Below are 21,427 nucleotides of genomic sequence, written 5' to 3'. Positions count from 1 at the left end.
TAAGATTATTTTTAAAAGTTTAATTTTACAAAATGTCACTAAATTCAAATCAGCAATAATTGTATAATAAGTGTATTTCTTAAGTTAACATGGCATTGTTCAGTTAGTTTAATTAAAATCTTAATCATATTTGAATAGGTTGTAAAGAGTTTAATTTTTTAAAATGTTTGGTTTAATAAAATTTTCAAGAAGAAAACCTTATTTGCATTCTTGTCCACCTTAATCAGAATTTTGTTCCCTTATTTTAAAGGGGAAATGTTCACTGTGTAGTCACTGTCTACACAGTGTATTTATACTGTTTTTACTGTGATCTGTTTCTGTTTTAACAGAGCTGTGTTGCTGCTTTCCTTGATGTTGTGATTGGCGGCCGTGCAGTGGAGACCCCTCCAATGTCCTCTGTTAATCTTCTGGAAGGGTTGAGCAGAACTGTGGTTTATATAACTTACAGTCAGCTTATTACTCTGGTAATGGCTTTATTCTTTAATAGGATTTTCTCAAAAGTCACTTATCTAAGACTCATAGATGAGTATACTGTGTGAGAAATACATACTGTGTTTGAAAAATTGATTTCACTACCTAATATCATTTTACTTTTGCTAGGTGAATTTTATGAAGAGTGTAATGTCTGGAGATCAACTGAGAGAAGATAGAATGGCTCTTGACAATTTATTGGCAAACCTCCCCCAGGCAAAGCCAGGAAAAAGCAGCAGTTTAGAAATGACTCCCTACAATACTCCTCAGTTGTCTCCAGCAACCACACCAGCAAATAAAAAGAATCGATTGCCTATAGGTAAAGAGAGTTTCTCATATCAGGACTTTCCCTTAAATTTGTTATTTCTTTATTAGCGTTTGCTATTGCTCATTGTTTTGGAATATAGTTTTAAATACTCTGGAAAAGTCTTTCTCTTCAAGTTTACTGATAGTAATTCAATTTTTTAAATTACACCAGAATTGTTAAGTTTCATCAGTAGGCTTTAGCTTTATCTAGATGTATTTTTCATAATTAATTGAAATCATACCACTGTAGTATATTTTGTATATCTTTGTGTCTTGGAAAATGTGGAAGTGTCATTTGTTGTAAGTAGTAATTATTTGAATTATGTCCTTCTGCAAAATTCTGAAGAGTAAAATAATATTTTAGAAGTTCTTATCAGTAAAGTTGAAAATGCATAGTTACTATTTTTCCATTATTGTTGTTATTAATAGTCTTTTATCAACTGAGCTATTTGTGTTAATGTATAAAATAAAAGTTTCAATTTTTTGTCAAGCTTATTTATTTAAGAATTAGGTTTAAGCTTTATTCACTTAGTAAATATCTATTTTTTATCTTTATATACATATTTATATGAAAAAAATTGAGCACATACCATGTATCAGACATTGGGTAAGCACATTATAAATGTTGTTTCATTTAATCCATGCAAAACAATGCATGCCAAAAGAGCAGGCATAATCACTGTCCCGAAGATGGAGCTGTGTTAGACACTGGGGTTGCAGAGACCATTAGGACATGCCTTTACTCTAAATTAGTTGCTGGTGGTCTCTTTGGGCAGAAAAGTAGAGACCATACCTTTGAGTATACAAAGTGTCTGATGGGGGTTTCCTAACTTAGCCAGGTGGTGATGGTATCAGGAGAAGATCCTGGAGCAGGTGAAGCCTGTACTTTGTCTTGAAGGATAAATGGGCGTTAGAGAAAGTAAACAAGACAGGGAAAGAGTGTTCAAGCCAAGGTTGCAGAGTGATCTAGTGTCAATTTTTTAGTGATAATGAGGACCTTAGCAACAATTAGTGAACATGAATAGTCACTGTAATTTATGCATTTTGAAGAATGGGATTTCAGTTTTTAACTTATGAGAACTGATTTGTAAGTTTCTAAAAATTATCTACCTTACATTTAGCATACTATTGAATAACATCATCAAGATGCAGCATCATATTCAAGTCTTGGTTTTCATCATGCCAAAATGTCAATTTTCAAAATTAAACATAAGAAAAAAATTGTTTGACATTTAATGATTTTTAACATTACAGGCTATTTGCATTTTTTCAACATGAAGTAAATGACTCTAATTCAGATTTTTTTTCTCCATTATTCACTCCTGTATATTCGTTCTTTAATTTCTTGCCATCCAGAAGTCATTAAATGTGGCTATAATAGAAGTAAATTTCATATGTTTACCCAGATTTATTTTGTATAGTCATATGACTGGGTCATTGAATTTATTTCATATTTTTTTTAATGTGTCCATTATTCAGAGGGTTGATTTTCTTTCTGTTTAATGCTTTCGCAACCCAGGACAACAGTTAGCAGCCATCACTGCCTGGGATTCCTCAGCCACCAATCTTACTGCTCATATTACTCTAGTAACCCCATTTGGTGGGTAATAGGCTGCTGTTCCTCTTTTTATTTAACTTTTATTTTAAAAATTGTCTCAAAGTGTGCTCCATGTGCATGTTGCTTTTGCTTTATGTAAATTGCTCCATGAATTTTGATTACTTGCATTTTTATAAATCAAAGTTTTTTACTTAAGATTTATGTAATTCATGAAGTTGAATTTAAGTTCTCAGTTTAGTAGAGGAAAGTGAGGGTCAGCAAATAAGGTGTGAGTGAATGTGTTTTATTCTTGGAAGTTGATGTGTACTCTGATTTTTTAACGTTAATAGTGATTAATTAACAGATCTACAGCATTTTGGAAAGGTGATTGTTTATATTTGTGTCTTCAAGTAGGTCATCTTTCACTCAAAATTGAAAGTCTTGTTTTTACAGAGTGTTTTTGGTTTGTCTCTACTTTTGATTATTTTGCACTGAAATAGAATCTCTATTTAGTATTCTGGTTGTACTGAGTATTGTCCTCTGAAGGAAAATTGAAACCTTATGACAGAAGATTAAAAACTCATAGAGAAATTGTCATAAATTATGTAAGTCTGTTAGCGTCCAAGAGTTCTTTTAAGAGTTATAAGGAGTTACAAGTATTACTTGTTTATTTATAGGTAGGGATCCAAAATAATTAGATCCTTTATTAATTTAATAGAGCAAAAAGGAAACTTGTATTCAAACATAGGACTCTTCTGGACTACATCTTTGGAAAGAGGTTAATACACTTCAGGAAAAACAATGTGTTTTGAAAAATTCTGATTTTTCCGGTAGTTGCCTGACCAACATATATTACACTATATGGCTATCAGGTTTATATATGACTTTCTAGTGCTTATAAATTAGTTCAGTTATTAGTATGGAAGACCTGTGGCAGCTAAATCATTTTCTAGAATAGTTGAGGCTATCTTTAAAAGATAAGAAGTAAGGTAATGTTTTTTTTGTCACCCTAAGTCTTAAATTGATGGGGATATCTTTGCTGTCATTGTGGTCATCTGTGTGTCACTCTCTGTCAGGTGAACATGGATCCTTGTTTCTGATTATCAGTTTTGAAGGAGAATCTTTATTTTAGTCATCAGGAGAGTAACTGGAAAGATACAGATATTTTTTTCTTATTCATTTCTCATCACTTTTGTTGCATGTGCAAGTGTTCTACATTAATCAAAAATGTTTTTGTATTAGTGTACTATTTTCTCTATCTTTGTCTTTTTCTCTAAGTTATCATATTTGAAATTTTTTTATTAGCAACTCGGAGCAGGAGCCGCACCAATGTGCTAATGGACCTACATATGGACCATGAAGGACCATTTCAAGAAACCATCCAGGAGGTACAACCAGAAGAGGTGTTGGTCATTTCCTTAGGGACAGGTCCACAGCTTACTCCAGGGATGATGTCAGAAAATGAGGTATTTAACTTATGGCCATCAATATTAAGAAATTTAAATTCTTCTAATTAATTGTCACTTGCTTCTATAAATCAATATTCATTTAGTGAATATTTTTCGTTATCCTCAGTGGGCCTACCATGACACACCATCAAATGCTAACTTCCCTGTGAACAGTTCTGGAGGCATGTTTACGTTACTGTAGTTGGTGACCAGGTCCACACCAAAAGAAATTTTCTTTATAGTAGTAGAAGAGACAGGAAGCCTTGAAATGGAAGAGACTTTTCCAGTGACCTTGTTTCTTTTCTTTCTTTAAGTGGTATTCCTGCTTTAAAGAACCAAACATTCTTTAGAAATAGTTTCTATTATTTGACCAGTTAGGAAGAAATGGAAGAGAGAGAACAGAAAAAGACCAAGAAAGTAAAATATTTTGAAGAAATAAGGTTGGAGGTATGGAAATCAGTTTTTAAGATACTTGTAAACAGAATAGTTTGGGACAGAGGCAAAAGGAAAATAATCTTGACTCTCTAAAGGTAGGAGCCTTTTCTCATAGAGTGTGACCTCCTAAAAAAGAAATAATGTTTTATATTCAGCAGTGATTGTTTATTCAAGAAAGTGTATTCCTGGCCTGGGAAGAAGGGACCAGTTATTTGGTTGAAGAGGGGATGGTAGTCGTTAAAGCTGTGTTTGAAACTGTGGCATGACTCATAAAAAATAGGACTATAATACTCTAAAACTGCACACACACACATACACACACACACACACACACACACCACACACACACACACACACACAAAAAGCTGGCAAACGCAAAAGCTGTCAGAATCAACTTCTTAGGTATTCTGGAATATAATAAAAAACACAACAACTAGGGGAATGCTGAATGGGGAAAAAATTGCTGAATTTCAGTCTGAGAGCTCTGTGGCATTTCACTTTATCCTGTGATCTTCCCCAATCTGCAGCTCGGCAGCAGCCTTGGAAATAGTAGCTTGCATTCTTGTGCAGGGAATTACCCGCATTGTGGTGTGATCCTTTGGTTTCTTGTTAATTCATACCACTCTCTCTAAACCTTCAGATGGGTTTTCCTGAAGATTAGTTGTACATTTCTCGCTATAAGTTTAAAAGACCAAGTTATCTTAAAAATTCAAAATGTAAAATTTTTATGTTTGCATTTACTTTTAAGCAAATAGGAAATACATCCTATTTTCACATGGCTTTTTTTTTTTTTTTTTTTTTTTAGGAGAGCAAAGCAGAGGCTTTATTTAGAGAGAAAGCGAGAGGACAGAGCTCCTGGCTCACGCCTGGAGGGGACAAGAGAGCCCCCACATGGCTTTTTAAAAGTATCATATGGCTGAATAGATAGAGCCATTCAAAACTTCTAATTTGCTCATTTAAATGCACAGCAAACCAGCACCCAATGCTGTTTGTTTTATTTTGCTTTATCTTCTTTTTTGGAATGAGGATACTATTCATATTCCAGCAACAGCCTACAAACCCAATGGCTGTGAGTTCAAGTTCTAGGTATACTTAAAACATGCTGTGTGACTTCCAACAAAGAAATGTTCAATTCTTCATTCAGTTGGAGATCAACATACCAGGCTGAGTTAGGAGGCTTGTGGGAATGAGAAGTAATTATGTTATTTGAAAATCATCTAACAAATAGAAAACATTATAGAAATGTCATTAGCCCTAAGCTGGAAATGTCTTTGAAATCACACTTCAGCTTCTGGTATGAACTTTTTGCATATTTATATATGATTGAGAGGAGGTTCAGACTAGACTGATTAAGTTCTGGTACCTACAAGATAATTTGTTTATATGTTCTCTTCCTGTTGTATTAGTTTATTAACTTTAGGAAAAGTGTACTACCAATTTAATGTGTCATTTTACCATGCCAAATGCTTTAATCTTTTAATTTAATTATTAACAATTCCATGGCATGGAAGGCTGATGGAAAGGCATAGATTCAGTCTTTTTTTAACTGATATACTTTCATTTTAGAGGTATTTAAAAGCTTGTAAATGGGTTTTTAGTAAAAAATGATAGTTTAAGAAGAATTTAAATGTGTATTTGCTGTGGTTTGTTTTCTTATCAGTAATCTTAGTAATCAGTTAGTTATGAAAAACCAATAGCATTCTATTTTTCAGGTCCTAAACATGCAACTTTCGGATGGAGGACAAGGAGATGTCCCTGTCGATGAAAACAAACTCCATGGTAAACCTGATAAAACCTTGCGCTTTTCCCTCTGCAGTGATAATCTGGAAGGAATATCTGAAGGTGAAGGATTACTTCATTCAAGGAATTGTACAACTCAAATAATGTTTTGTGTTTTTTTAAAGGAGACTTATAAATTATAATTATACCGTTTGTGCCTCTCATTGAGGACAGTAAAGAAGTTTTCTTCTAATGATCTTTGTCATTTGGTTGTAAAGATTATTTCTTGAATAGAATTAACATTACAAGAACAAACAAAAGATTGCAAGAGATCTTTGGTCTTATAAAATGTAGAAGAAAATAAGTCTTCAATGAGATTCCAATAATACCAAGTTTTCTTTCTTTGGCATTAATATGTACCAAAGCTTATAGAGCTCCTTTAGAGGGAGATAATGCATGACTAAATGGAAAGCAATGGACTTACTAGTATTTCAGAATTTTGTGTGTACTTCTCTGTATTTCTTTATTCACATACTAACACCTTTATGAAGCAGAAAGATATAATGGTAATAGGAATAAAAAAGAAAACTAAAAGCCAAGATTGTGAAGTGAGAGTATGTCATTCCATGTACTAGGACAAACTTTTTAAATGAAAAAAGTTGAAGTTTACTAACATTTTTAAACAAAGAGTAATAACTTTTCCTTTTTCTTGAACTTTTCATAACAAAAGTAATTCATTCTAGAGAATGCAGAAAAGAAATTAAATCAACTAATCTCACCATTCTATCAACAACAGTTCACATTTTGATTTATTTATAGCAAAATTAGGTTTATGCTATCTTGTAACCTTTTTAGTTTAACAACGTTAAGAGTAACATTTCCCTTTGTTATTTAACATTATTAACACGGTTTTTAATGGCTGTTTTCTTTAACATCAAATGGGTATATTATAATTTACTTAAACATTCTTCTAAGATTAAATATGTGGATTACGTCCACTTTTTAGACATTTTGAAGCCCTGCAACAAACAACCTTAGATGAATTGTGAAATCATTCCTAGGATAAATTGCTAGAAGCAGAATTTCTGGCTTAAAAGGCATGTATATATATATATTTTTTTTTTTTGAGAGGGCATCTCATATTTATTGATCAAATGGTTAACAACAATAAAATTCAGTATAGGGGGGTCAATGCTCAATGCACAATCATTAATCCATCTCAAGCCTAATTCTCGTCAGTCTCCAATCTTCTGAAGCATAACGAACAAGTTCTTACATGGTGAACGAATTCTTACATAGTGAATAAATTCTTACATGGTGAACAGTACAAGGGCATTCATCACAGAAACTTTCGGTTTTGATCACGCATTATGAACTATAAACAATCAGGTCAAATATGAATATTCGTTTGATTTTTATACTTGATTTATATGTTGATCCCACATTTCTCCCTTTATTATTATTATTATTATTATTTTTAATAAAATGCTGAAGTGGTAGGTAGATGCAAGATAAAGGTAGAAAACATTGTTTAGTGCTATAAGAGGGCAAATGTAGATGATCAGGTGTGTGCCTATGGACTAAGTATTAATCCAAGCTAGACAAGGGCAGCAAAACATCCACGGATGCAGAAGATTTCTCTCAAAGCAGGGGGGGTGAGGTTCTGAGCCTCCCCTCTGTTGATCCCCAATTTCTCACCTGATGGCCCCCCTGCGACTGTGCCTGTCTTAGGTTGTTCCTCCCTTGAGGAATCTTACCCGTCTCTGGCTAACCAGTCATCTTCCGGGGCCATACAGGGAAATGTAATGTTGGTAAGTGAGAGAGAAGCCATATTGTTTGAAAAGGTTAGCTTTTTACTTCTTTGCAGGTTTATGCCCTGTGGCTTCTATGCCCAGTACTTGTCTCGAGGTATCTTTACCACCTGGAGGAATTATGATACTCGGTAAATTTGATATGAGGCACGAATTCTATTTAAGGGTTGTAATTAGGAAGGAAGAAGAAAAGCTATAGAGGTAGCATATGGAAGAAAACATGGGGGGATTGATTATTTCTTTGACATATCTTCTTGTAGAGTACCTTAAGTATGTATAGGTTTTAAACTACTAACTAATTTAAGGCATGTATATTTTTAAGGCATAATAAATAAATGCAGTATTAAGAGCACTTTAATCAGTCTTTAGTCTCTAGGGCATGAAAATTACATCATGGCTCATGGCTGTTTTGAAAAGTCCACTTACAGTATAACCATTTCCTTAGGTCCTTCAAACCGTTCCAATTCAGTATCTTCTCTAGACCTGGAAGGAGAGTCTGTATCAGAACTAGGAGCAGGGCCTTCTGGGAGTAACGGAGTTGAAGCTCTACAGCTGTTAGAGCATGAGCAAGGTAAAGTGAAGTTTATCACAGTTGCTCAAGTGGCAAAGAATTTACCTGATTACAAGATAAACAATGTGTTTCAATGTAAGTTGGCTGTGTTCAATAAGAGAATAATTTAAGTTGATTATCTAATGACCATTAAACGTGCATTTATTCATAGTTGCCTCAGTTCTTAAAAATGTGTTTACTTGGTAAGTAAATTGTTTAGGCTTAAATTACATAGAATAATTAAAATGAATTGCTTGAATGCTATAGTATTTGGCATTTCAGTTCTGTGATATTCATATTTTAAAGGATCCAAAGATAAAAATACTCCGGGCTCAAGGCACTTAAAATAGGGAGAAAATGGTACACAGATGATTGAAAGTACATGAAAGTGCTTTGGCAGTTTTGAGTGAGAGATATGTGTGGTTGAAAGTATAGGGAAAAGCTTATTGGAAGAAAATAATAGCCTTAATACTGGCTGGCATTGCATTAGCAGAAACTGGAAATAGGGCATTCTAGTAAAGAAACAGACCAACCAAGTCAAAGAAGTGGGAAACCGTAGTACTAGTTCAGGACCTGTCAAGTAGGGGAATAGTGTGAGGTTAAGGATTGGAAAGTAGATGGATCCCCATTGTGCTTTAGGAAGATAAATTTGAACAAGTTCTTTGAATGTGTTATTTAAAGGTCACTGGTGGACTTCAAGAAAGTGTTGAGGGCAGCACTGAGGGCAGCTGGGTTTGAGGCAATGATTCTTTGACTTTAGTGCACATAAGAATTACCTGGGACATGCTATTTACAATAGCCAAGATATGGAAGCAACCTGAGTGTCTATTAATAGATGAATGGATAAGGAAGATGTGGTACATACACACAATGGAATATTGTTTAGTCATAGAAAGAAAACAAATCCTACCATTTGCAACAACATGGTTGGAGCTAGAGGGTATTATGCCCAGTGAAATAAGCTAGGTGGAGAAAGACAAGTACCAAATAATTTCACTCATTTGTGGAGTATAATGACAAAGGAAAACTGAAGAAACAGAACAGCAGACTCACAGACCCCAAGAAGGGACTAGCAGTTACCAAAGGGAAAGGGGGTGAGGAGGGTGGGTGGGGAGGGAAGGAGAAGGGGATTAAGGGGCATTGTGATTAGCACACATAATGTAGGGGGGCTCAGGGAAGGCAGGATAGCACAGAGAAGACAAGTAGTGACTCTGTAGCATCTTACTATGCTAATGGACAGTGACTGCAATGGGGTGTGGGGGGTGGACTTGATAATATCAGTGAATGTAGTAACCAGAGTGTTGCTTATATGAAACCTTCATAAGATTGTATATCAGTGATACCTTAATAAGAAAAAAAAAAGTGAAGGAAGCAAGATATAGACTGCTTCTCATTGGTCAAGGGCAGAGAGAAAACTCTAGAACTGGGGGCAGTGTATTCAAGTCACGTGGAAAAATTTTTTTTAGTATGAGTTTACCAATTACTGCTGTAATAGTGCTGTATAACAAACCACCTCAAAACTTCATGACTTAAAACAATAACATTTGTTTTTGTTCTCATGTCTGTGGGTCCACTTAGTGGTGCTTTTGATTTGCATTGGGTTCATTCATGCATCTGCAGTCACTAGACGTTGAGTTAGGAGCCCTACTGATCTTAACTGGGGGTCATTTGGTCAATGGGAGCAGGCTGGTCTAGGATGACCTTTGCTTTGTTCCATGTGGTCTCTTATCCTCCAGCAGGCTAGCTTAAATTAAGCTTGTTCACATGGGAGAAGCAAGGGTGACAGAGCAGAAGTTCGTAAGGTGTGTGGAGGCCTCCCCTCACCACTGGCACACTTGCTCCTTACCCTTTTGACCAAAGCAAGAAACAAGGCCTGCACAAATTCAAAAAGAAGGTAATATATCTCAGTTCTTGTTCAGTCACACTCCCTGTGAATACAGGGAGACAACTGCGTCAATGGCCCCAGTTAATCTACCAGGATGGGGAGTACATGTGATGAGCTTAGTTCAGAGAGGGAAAGATTTCCTCAGTGAGGGAATAATTCAGTGCTTTGGTACTACATTCACAGTGTTAGTGATAAAATATGTAACTTTAAGTCCAAAGACAAAGTTCTTCAAAGTTGACTAAAAAATTATAGCTCTGTTACCATTTATTAAATGCTTAATTTTGTTTTGTAGCTACAACACAAGATAATCTTGATGATAAGCTAAGGAAGTTTGAAATTCGTGACATGATGGGACTGACAGATGATAGAGATATATCAGAAACAGTGAGTGAGACCTGGAGTACAGACGTCTTGGGAAGTGATTTTGACCCGAACATTGATGAAGATCGTTTGCAAGAAATTGCAGGTAACTGCTACTTAATGTCTCTGGAAGATTGCTGTTTATTCATACCCAACCCACCCTTCTGGGAGGGAACTTAAGATGCTCTGACAACGAGGTGTGCATGTTAGCGCTAACTGGGAATCTAAAATAACTGTATGTGACAAGACAATTCTGTATTTTTTTTCTTAAATATAGGTAGTGCTTTCCCTGTGTACATTTAACTACCCCCTGCAGAACCCCAAAGAAAAACCAGTCTTTTGAATTGGCTTGTTTGTCATCATGTCTTGTTTGCAGGCCATAGTATATGCTCTTAGTTTATGATTAGGTTATTCTTCTTTTGAGACTAAACACCTTCCATACCTTAAGGTGAAAATTCTTGCAGATTATAGCCATAAAATCTTTTGAAATAATATGATACTGAGATTCTCTAAAAATTTAATCTATTTCTAGAAGGATTAATTTAGTTCCAAAGACTAGCCAGTTTTTTTCTTTTTCTTTTTTTAAAATATTTTATTGAGATACAATTTATATACATTAAAATTCACCCTTTATAGGGAATCTATGAATTCCAAAAGATTCATACAGTCTCATAACCACCATCTTCATTTTCATACACACACACACACACACACACACACACACACACACACACACACACACACACACACACACACACACACACACACACACAGCCAGTTTTATTTCTTCTCTTCTCCCACCCTCTCCAGTTGTTATGTTTAGGCAACTTCCAGTCATCATTTTATTTGTAATTATTTCATGACATAAATCACTTTAAAAAGTTTCTTTAACCAGTAACCTGTTTCCAGAGGTTTTTTCATGCCCTAACATTCAATTTTTATTTTATTAGGTTTAATCACAAGTACTGGAGCTTTTCTGAACTTAAGGATTTTTAACACAGATGTACACTACTGCTTAGTCCTTTCTATTTGTATTTTTAAGAAGTGTAAATAAATTTCTTAAATGGTTTTGCATTACTCTGTTCCAGATGCCAAAGTAGTAGTTTTCCTGGCAGTGAGCTATATTTAAGCAATAAGCTGTATTTACATTTGAATGAGTGTTCAGAGGAGATGTGTATTTTCCTGCAAATATATTTTATTGCTCTGAATATGTAGCTAATGTTCCACAAGAAAACGTATTTGGCCAATATAACTTACTGTGATTACATGTCTGCGAGTGTTATTAATCCCTGTAGGACTCATATACATTTTAGAAAGATGCTGGGAGCACACACAAAATTTGCTGAAAAATCAAGGTGAAAGTTAGTTGAAATGACTTGACCTAATGATGTGTGTTTTTTCAATGGAGGTCCGAGGTGAACAGGAGGAAACCAATGGAAAGGAGCTTGTGTCATTGTGGCCAGAGTGGGAAATGTGTGTTTTTGGTGGTTACTCATGGAAATTACCCTTACCTTGGCTTCTTTCTTGTGGGTAGAGTAGAGAGCTTTTGTTGGTTTAGTGTTTGGCCTTTCCCTGGTATCACTGCTCTTTCCTTTAGGATCTTTGTTAACCCTTTGCTCCCCACTGGTTATACAGGTGCAGCAGCAGAGAACATGTTAGGCAGTTTACTATGCCTGCCAGGCTCAGGGTCAGTGCTTCTTGACCCCTGCACTGGTTCTACCATATCAGAGACAACAAGCGAAGCTTGGAGTGTAGAGGTATTGCCAAGTGACTCAGGTTAGTACGCTGTCATTGTTTGCTTTTGATTTGCACAGAAGTTTTAAATGTGAGGTATCCAGATTTCTGTACTATGTACATTTTGTCAAATATATGTTTAATAAGTGTGAAGCAATTGCATTGCTAAGAATTTCAAATGGAAAATTAGGACATTTCTGTCCACCAAGAAAAAATGCAGTGTTGGATGGCAGGGACTTTCTGTCTCTTGAGTTATTTTGGAAGCAATTGTTGGTAACTCCTCAGGGTTCGGTGTGGGACATTGAGTTCAGTTATCTCCCACTAAGTCAGAACAAAATAGGAGTAGCAAAAGAACTTGACCCCCAAGTGGTTGGATGCCTGGTAAGCATGTTTAGGTTTATCCCAGAGGAGAGCTTAACCCTTTAAAAGATATCTAATATATTTTTGAAACACATTGAAATTGAGACTCTGGAGTACTGAGAATTATTTTGTGCAAGGTTATTATAAAGGTATATAAAGTGTTTGTACTTTCTCTCTTCTTATATATTGCATTTCTACTTTTTTTTCTGATTATCTTTGCTGTCAACTAAATGTCAACTACCAGAATGCAAATATAAATAACTGTATGTCTGAACCACATTCTATCTGATCTGCTTGGTTCAAGAATAATCAAGTGATCCTGATACGTGTTTTGTAATGTTAATACATTCAGACATGCTAACTTTTGCATAAGGAGATGGTAGGATTAGCTCACTGTCTGTTAAGCATCCACAGGAGTTATTTTTAAGAAAGCAGTTGATTTAATGCTAAGTTATTCCATATTCTCTTGTTCCGTTTACTTGTTAACCAACAGCATATTCTATGAGATGAGTGGTCTAGAAGCAGAGTTTCTGTCTTTGCGCAGTGAACTGGTTTATACAGGGATGAAAACCGTAACCTTGTCTTTTTTAACACTAAGGACCTTTGCTAACTGTCCCAGACCGAGAAATCTATTTACACTGATTTCATTCAGGCCCTGTTAGTTTTTTTCATCTGGGTCACAAAAGCTGAAGCTGTGGTGTGCTAACATAATCACTAATGTGATTCCTTGTGTCTTCTATTCAGAGGCCCCAGATCTAAAGCAGGAGGAGCGGCTTCAAGAACTGGAGAGCTGTTCTGGACTGGGTAGCACATCTGATGATACGGATGTCAGGGAGGTCAGTTCCCGCCCCAGCACACCAGGCCTCAGTGTTGTGTCGGGTATGTCTGTCTTGTTTTAAGGAATAAGGATTCAAGGTGTGTTCCCACCTCCCCATTTATAAAGTTGATGGCAAAGAGATATGTTGTATTTAAAAGCTGAGTAAGTTATTTCTGTGGTACCTTAAATCTGTGAGAACTTAACCTGTGGTTTTATCAAGCCTGTTGAAGTAATAGGTGAATAGTCTGTGTGTGTTCCCTCTATAACTATCTGTTCTTGGTAACCTCTTCTATATTTAGATATCACATGGTAGTTCTGATTATGTTGTATAAATCAAGGGATGTATATAAGCCATAGTATAATAAAGTATATAATATCAAACGGGAAACAAAATTTGAGAATATTTACATTTCTATAAACTTCATATTCTTTTTGTGTGTTTATTTTGTTCTTCCTGTTTATTTTTTACTATTTTTTTTTTTTAAGGCATAAGTGCAACCTCTGAGGATATTCCCAATAAGACTGAAGACCTGAGATCTGAGTGCAGTTCTGATTTTGGGGGTAAAGATTCTGTCACCAGTCCAGACATGGATGAAGTAACTCATGGTAAGAAGGGGAAATGACAATGACTTTTAAAGTGATGACATTCATGACTGAAACTCAGTCTTACACATTGCTGGTGATGTCAGTTATTAGAGCACTTTGGAGTATAATTTTTCAATATGTATATAAGGCCTTAAAAGTTCACATACTAAATTTGGTCCACTTAGCCCACTTTAGGTATCAGTCATAAGGAAACAATTCCATATGTGGAGAAAGTTTTACACACAAAGATGTTCTTTACAACATTTGTATTGACAGAAATGAGAAACAGTCCAAGAATTGAAAAATAGAATGGCTAAGTGAATTTTGATATAACCACTTACTAGAATTCATAAAGCTATTTCTTAAGTGCTTTAAGGAACATGAAGTAACTTGGGGAAGTATCTAGAAAATACTATCATTTGGAAAATTATTTTTTTTTGAGGGTTCTTTTTTTTTGTTATCAGTAATCTACAATTACATGAAGAACATTATGTTTACTAGGCTCCCCCCTTCACCAAGTCCAAGTCCCCCTCCCACACCCCATTACAGTCACTGTCCATCAGCATAGTAAGATGCTGTAGAATCACTACTTGTCTTCACTGTGTTGCACAGCCCTCCCCATACCCTCCACCCTATATTATGCATGCTAATCGTAATGCCCCCTTTCTTTTTTCCCACCCTTATCCCTCCCCTCCCACCCATCCTTCCCAGTCCCTTTCCCTTTGGTAACTGTTAGTCCATTCTGAGTTCTGTGATTCTGCTACTGTTTTGTTCCTTCAGTTTTTCTTTGTTCTTATACTCCACATATGAGTGAAATCATATGATACTTGTCTTTCTCTGCCTGGCTTATTTCACTGAGCATAATACCCTCTGGCTCCATCCAGTTGTTACGAATGGTAGGATTTGTTTTCTTCTTATGGCTGAGTAATATTCCATGTGTGTATGTACCACATCTTCTTTATCCATTCATCTACTGATGGACACTGAGGTTGCTTCCATTTCTTGGCTATTGTATTTAGTGCTGTGATAAACATAGGGGTGCATCTGTCTTTTTCAAACTGGGCTGCTGCATTCTTAGGGTAAATTCCTAGAAGTGGAATTCCTGGGTCAAATGATATGTCTATTTTTAGCTTTTTGAGGAACCTCCATACTGCTTTCCACAATGGTTGAACTAATTTACATTCCCACCAGCCGTGTAGGAGGGTTCCCCTTTCTCCACAACCTCACCAACATTTGCTGTTGTCTTTTGGATGGTGGCGATCCTTACTGGTGTGAGGTGATATCTCATTGTGGTTTTTATTTTCATTTGGAAAATTTTAAGAATTTTACATATAAGACAATGAAACATAAAAAAGCCTATCATAGAGAAGGCATTGGAAATACCAAAATGTTACCAGTGGTTTTATATATAATAAATACTGGGTTTAGAGGTTTTTGTTTTTTTTTTTTTAACATTTTTGTTTGTTCCAAACCAAGGTTTCTCATGTTAACTCTGTTGACATCTTGAGCCAGGTAATTCTTCATTGTGAGGGCCTGTCCTTTGCATCGAAGGTTGTTCAGCAGCATCTCTGGCCTCTACCAGGAGCACACCACCCCTTTGTTCCCCTGCAGTGTGGCACCCAAAAACATCTGCAGACATTTCCACATGATCCTTTGGGGGGCAAAGTAGCCCCAGTTGAGAAATGCTGTTCCCTTTTTTTTTGAAGTATCATTGATATACAATCTTACGATGGTTTCTCGAACACAAAACAGTGGAGAACCACTGTTCTTAACAGTTCTTAACCAGCAGTTTTCAACAGGCAGTTTTTCATGGACTCTTGAGGGCCCTTAAGACCCTTCTGAGGAATGGGACTTACAAGTTCAAAACTATTTTCATAATAACAAAAGATTATTGTCTTTTTCACTGGATGGAAATTTGCACCAGTGGCACACAAGTAAAGGTGGGTAAATTTGCCAAGGCCTCAGCGTGAAGCAAGGCACCAAACCATGCTAGCAGTCACTCTTCTCTCCAGTTAAAAAAGAAAGTTTTACTTATGAATGTCTTTGATGAAGCAGTAAAAATTATTTAATTGTATTTCTACCCTTGAGTACACATCTACTTAATATTCTAAAGAAATAAGATGTACCCCTAACGCATTTCTGCTGCGTTCTGAAATACGATGAAGTGTCTCAAGGAAAAGCACTTATGATTGAGTTGTGAGCTTAACTAGCCGTTTTTTTTTTCTTGTTTGTTTTTTATGAAATACCATTTTTACTTGAAAGAATTACTAACAAACCATAGTCATTCATACTTGGGTTTTTGGTAGACATTTCTTAAAAAATTAAAAAGTTTTACCATTTCCAAATGGTAAAATTCATGCTTTGAGATAAAAATTATAATTTCAGAAAATTTGTGCCCACCTCAAGTTTGACAGCTTCCTGCTATTTAAAGACTTTGGGTGAGATTGATGGTGATAGCAAGAATGTGATTTTTTTTTTATATGATGAAATGTGTCAACATTTGGAAGATAGGCACATCTAACTGAACCGGTATTTTCCAGATGATCAGTGCATGATGTTACAAAGTCATGCATGAGTAAAAGATCTGTTCAAAGTGCAAGACAGATCAATTAATTTTTAGTGTAACAGAGTACAAAAAAGTTACTGATTTGGGTTTAAATTCCAAATTGTAGCTAACCTTTAAAAACCTACTTGTCAAGGTTAAGCGTTGTTATCAAAGAAGAGTATCCACAGTTATCTGACAGAGCTATTAAAATATCATCCTTTTTCTAACTATGTATCTGTGTCAGGCCTCCTTTTCTTTATATACTTCAGCCAAAGCAATATATTGCAACAGATTGAAAGCAAAAGCAGATAGACTTCAGCTGTGTTCTGTTAAACCATATGTTAAAGGACTTTGTAAAAAATGTAAAACAATGTCACTTTTGTTTTTTATTTTGGAAAAATAGTTATTTTTTTTCCCCAATATAGTTATTTCCATTAAATGTAGCTACTTTTCATTAAAAGGGGTTATTTGTGATACCATTTAATGGGTATGTTTAAATGAATATATAAATATTTGTACATTCCAGTTTTTATTTCTAATATAGTAAACATCAAAGATAGAACCAATATAGACAAGCTCTTAGGGTCAGTAATTTTAAAGAATGTGAAAGTGTTCTAAGACTAAAATTTTGAGAACTGACATTTTCAAAAAGGAAGGGAAATGTAAGACATAAGACAGAAGGAAAAATCAAAAGGCATAATCGTCCTTTTGTTCATTATCAAAAAAGAGCTCAAACTCAGAAAGTGTAGAGTAACCATTCTTTGTATGTATTGAAAAGTTTAAGCCTCCGCATATAAGCCTCCACATACTTACCTGTTTTAATATTTTGGATTTTGGTTCTTTAGACATATGCTTAGAGGAGTCATCTTTTATTTTGTAGCTTCAAATAGTGTACTTAGAAGTTTGAGTTTGTTTTATGGTATAATGTAGTACTATTCATTTTTGCTGTGAGTTCTTTTAGAAATTGTCATTTGCTGAGAACAATTTGCTTAGAATTTCAAATTTTGCAATTTTTTATACTCCTCCTGTAAATGGTATTGCCTCTAGTTTTACAGGTGGAGGGAAGCTAAGGCTCTGGGAAATTGTGACATTCTGAAAGTTTTGATGATTTACATCTTCTGGCCCTGCTTTTTGCATTAACCATAATATAGTTTGGCCACTAAAAGTAAGAGGCATGTGGATGCCAGACCACTTAAATGTAGTTAAAATCCATGTATGTAGATAAAAGCATAAAATGAATTTGCAGCAATCAGAATATGATATTTATTATATTCTTTTTTCCTGATATGCCCCTCCAGTTCTAATTGATCCAAAAAGGAAAACCGGAAGAATGCTAGAACCTTTTTCACTGTATTGGAACTCTCACTGAGTCCTGAGTTCTGACTTGGTTTCACAGTTTGTCCTTCTGTTTTAGGCGCCCACCAGCTGACCTCTCCTCCTTCTCAGTCAGAATCTCTGCTTGCCATGTTTGATCCACTGTCTTCACATGAAGGTAAACTAGACAAATGGGCTTTTTGACTTTTGTCTTATCATGGATGGAAGAACAAAACTAAAATCCGTTATTAATGCCTTTGCTGGATCATTTGTGTCTCAGTTGCAAACATTTTTTCCTGTGTTCCAGGGGCTTCCGCTGTGGTAAGGCCAAAAGTTCACTATGCCAGGCCATCGCATCCACCACCAGATCCTCCAATCCTGGAAGGAGCTGTGGGAGGCCATGAGGTTCGATTGCCAAACTTTGGTTCCCACATTTTAACTCCAGCAGAAATGGAGGCATTCAGGCAAAGGCATTCTTACCCTGAGAGACTAGTTCGCAGCAGGAGCTCCGATATAGTATCTTCTGTCCGGCGACCCATGAGTGACCCCAGCTGGAACCGACGTCCAGGGAATGAAGAGCGAGAACTCCCTGCAGCTGCAGCCATTGGTGCTACCTCTTTGGTGGCTGCTCCGCATTCGTCATCTTCATCCCCGAGTAAGGACTCCTCGAGAGGAGAGGTATGGGACACCAGCCATGTAAAATTTGCTGATTGTGGTCAGCTCTAGTGTTCTGTCTGCCTCACTTCTCTTGATATCTGAAGCTAACATGAAATGTATAAACCTAGGCTTAAGGGTGGACAATTGTCATGATTAAAGATGATTTTTTAATCTAGTATGTCTGTAAGCATGACCCATAGAAAGCTGCACTACTTTGGTTTCGTAGTAATGTGTCTTGCATTTTTTGACACTTTAAACTTTTCTCCAAGCAATTTTGTATCTGACTTCATTCAAACCTCACAGTTTCCTTCCAGGATCGTTAGATGAAGTATTATTTTTTATCTTGAAACAATCACAAAGTCAAAAAATATGGGAAAAGATACGTACAAGGAACCTCTCTACAACCATCTAAGATTAAGTTTCCCACCTGATGCTCTAATGCCCCATCACCTATGAATACCTCAGTGTAAGTTCCCTGCAAACAAGCACTTCCTCCTACACGTCAGAGTGCAGCCATCAACATCAGGAAATTTAAATTGATACATTACTACCCTCTAGTTCTCACACTCCATTCATGTACCCCTAGTTGTCCCAGTAATATATTTTATACTAAAAAGATCCTATTCAAAACCACATCTTTTATTTAGCTGTCATGTCTGTTTGGTCTCTTTCAGTCTAGAGCATTTCCTCAGTCTTTCCTTGATGTTCATGATCCTCACTCTCTTGAAGATTACAGGCCAGTTATTTTTAGAATGTCCCTCAATTTGGGTTTGTTTGGTGTTTTCTCATGAATAAATGCAGTTATTCATGTTTGGCAGGAATATCACTAAAGTGACACTGTTCTTTTCATTACATCCTTTCACATAGCACACAATTTTAATTAGTTCCACTACTATGATGTTCATTTGGATAATTTGATGAAAGTGTTGTCATTCTTTTTCCCTTTGTAATTAATAAGTATTTTGGGTGGAGAGGGGACTGTGAAAATATATAAACATCCTGTTCTTCATCAAATTTTTAATTTATCCATGTATTAGTTGTTATACTTATGGACTCATGGTTTTCTGTTTTAGTCAGTGGGTTTGCTGCTGTTATTTATTTTGAAGCCCAGTTGTCCCTGATTTGGCCAGTGGTAGCCCCTTCATGCTGGCTCCCGGGCTCATTGGACACACACACAACTGTCATTATTTGAGTATTCCTTTGCTTTCTGACCCAAAATGTTATGAGCTTATATTGTACTGTGTCTGCCCTGGTTCTGGAGCCAACCATTTCTATAAGGAGCCCTTGTTCCTTTTGGGAGAAAATGGTTTTTAAAAATCAAGATCTGGATACAAGGTGTGCCCATTGCTGTAGGAGTGTTGCTGTTCCTAGGACCTCTCAGTAGACAGAGCTCTGGGGGAGGGGTGTATGTGTACATATTTATTTACATATATATTTATTTCTACGGCTAGCTTTCTCTATATGTAGAGAACCACAAGCTCAAACTGATATATTCCATTCCAGCCTAAAAACAACAGAATTTATTTCATCTTTCTCCCTTTCCATATTTATAACTCCCTTCTCTAACATTGAGAAATCTGCTTTTATTATTCTTTATGTATGTACTTATTTGATCAGTCCCCCTGTATGTTATCAGTATTCCATCCCAGCTGCTAAGCTCTCCCTGGCACAGATGCCCTCATTCTGCTTGGGTTCTGATAGCCCATCACATGGATGCCCTTACAGAAGGTATTATTAGTTCCAGCTTTGTAGAAGAGAAAATAAATGATTCATCTAAAATCGGATGATAGACTAGTAACAGAATTACAGTCCCTGTCCTTTGACATGTGATCTTAATTATAATTCATTATAATTGGTAATCAGACATGAAGTTTGTCAGATCTAGGTTTGAATCCCAGATGTGCCACATACAGGCTATATAACTTTGGGAAAGATGAAGAGATAACCTTTTTTAGCCTCATATTTTTCATCTATAGAAAGGGCCAAATAGTCCTAAGGCTACTGTGAGGTTTAAATGGGATAATATACACTCTGTCTGGCACACAGTACATACTCTGTTTTAATATTAATACTTCTGCTACTATCTCTACTCTCCCTCTAGACTCCAGTGCATTGCATTTACTTATTGTATAAGTATTTATTGTGCCTGCTCTATGCTAGGCTCTGTATTAAGCACTTGGTTTAGTAACAGTAATGAGGTAGTGCTTACTTTCAAGCAGATCATATAGTCTGGTGCTTAAAAGTATACTTCCATGTTCCAGAAGTTGCCTATACAGCAATAAGAACAGTTTAGCTTTTAAGACAAATAAGAGTGGTTTTTGTATTTCACAAACTAACTGAAATCCTTTTTATAGTAATTAATCCTGCTGTTCAACTCCAACTAAAGCGTCAAACTTTTTCTACAGACTGAAGAACGCAAAGATAGTGATGACGAGAAATCAGACAGGAACAGACCTTGGTGGAGAAAACGTTTTGTTTCTGCCATGCCTAAAGGTAATTTTATAAAATATTAGAATGCTGTATTAGCAACAAGAACCAAAGCCAAAAATCCTCTTTCAGACAGCCAATATCTCAACTCCTGAGGCTTGCTGGACCTAAGTTTCTAGCTGTTTTGAGGGTATGGAAAATGGTTTTGCTCAGGTGAACACTAAGGCAGAGCTTTAGAGATACTTCTTGTTCTTTGTAAGAAGTGGTAGTGGTTGCATGGACGGACGCCATGCAGGTCACGGTTGTTTAAATAACATACACCATTGAAGTTAAACGAATAGAACTTTTGACATATGTGTTGTTGATAATTATTGCAGGAAAAAAGGGATGCTATTGGTAATTAAACATTGAAAATTCATCCTTTACATAAAAAACTTAAGCTTTTTATGTTTATGTTCATGCATTG

At 35.9% G+C, this 21,427-nt stretch overlaps 1 protein-coding gene across 11 annotated transcripts in view; it reads left to right on the top strand.

The window, feature by feature from the left end:
- Nucleotides 1–21,427, top strand: part of GAPVD1 (GTPase activating protein and VPS9 domains 1) — a 77,341-nt gene that overhangs the window by 32,309 nt on the left and 23,605 nt on the right. For 3 of the 11 annotated variants that reach the window (XM_073224554.1, XM_073224533.1, XM_073224537.1), the window contains exons 5-16: nucleotides 330–464; nucleotides 601–790; nucleotides 3,620–3,780; nucleotides 5,895–6,039; nucleotides 8,173–8,298; nucleotides 10,455–10,628; nucleotides 12,158–12,298; nucleotides 13,361–13,495; nucleotides 13,920–14,039; nucleotides 17,978–18,055; nucleotides 18,185–18,555; nucleotides 20,940–21,027. In XM_073224554.1, the coding sequence (XP_073080655.1) occupies nucleotides 330–464; nucleotides 601–790; nucleotides 3,620–3,780; nucleotides 5,895–6,039; nucleotides 8,173–8,298; nucleotides 10,455–10,628; nucleotides 12,158–12,298; nucleotides 13,361–13,495; nucleotides 13,920–14,039; nucleotides 17,978–18,055; nucleotides 18,185–18,555; nucleotides 20,940–21,027 (1,864 nt within the window). Of the gene's footprint in view, nucleotides 1–329; nucleotides 465–600; nucleotides 791–3,619; nucleotides 3,781–5,894; nucleotides 6,040–8,172; nucleotides 8,299–10,454; nucleotides 10,629–12,157; nucleotides 12,299–13,360; nucleotides 13,496–13,919; nucleotides 14,040–17,977; nucleotides 18,056–18,184; nucleotides 18,556–20,939; nucleotides 21,028–21,427 lie in introns of those variants that run through there. The other 8 variants (XM_073224566.1, XM_073224549.1, XM_073224557.1 and 5 more) reach the window with 6 other exon arrangements.

Source organism: Manis javanica, chromosome 2 (genome assembly GCF_040802235.1).
Source record: "Manis javanica isolate MJ-LG chromosome 2, MJ_LKY, whole genome shotgun sequence".
In the NCBI taxonomy this organism is placed as follows: domain Eukaryota; kingdom Metazoa; phylum Chordata; class Mammalia; order Pholidota; family Manidae; genus Manis; species Manis javanica.
This window is presented reverse-complemented; position numbering and strand designations above follow the sequence as displayed.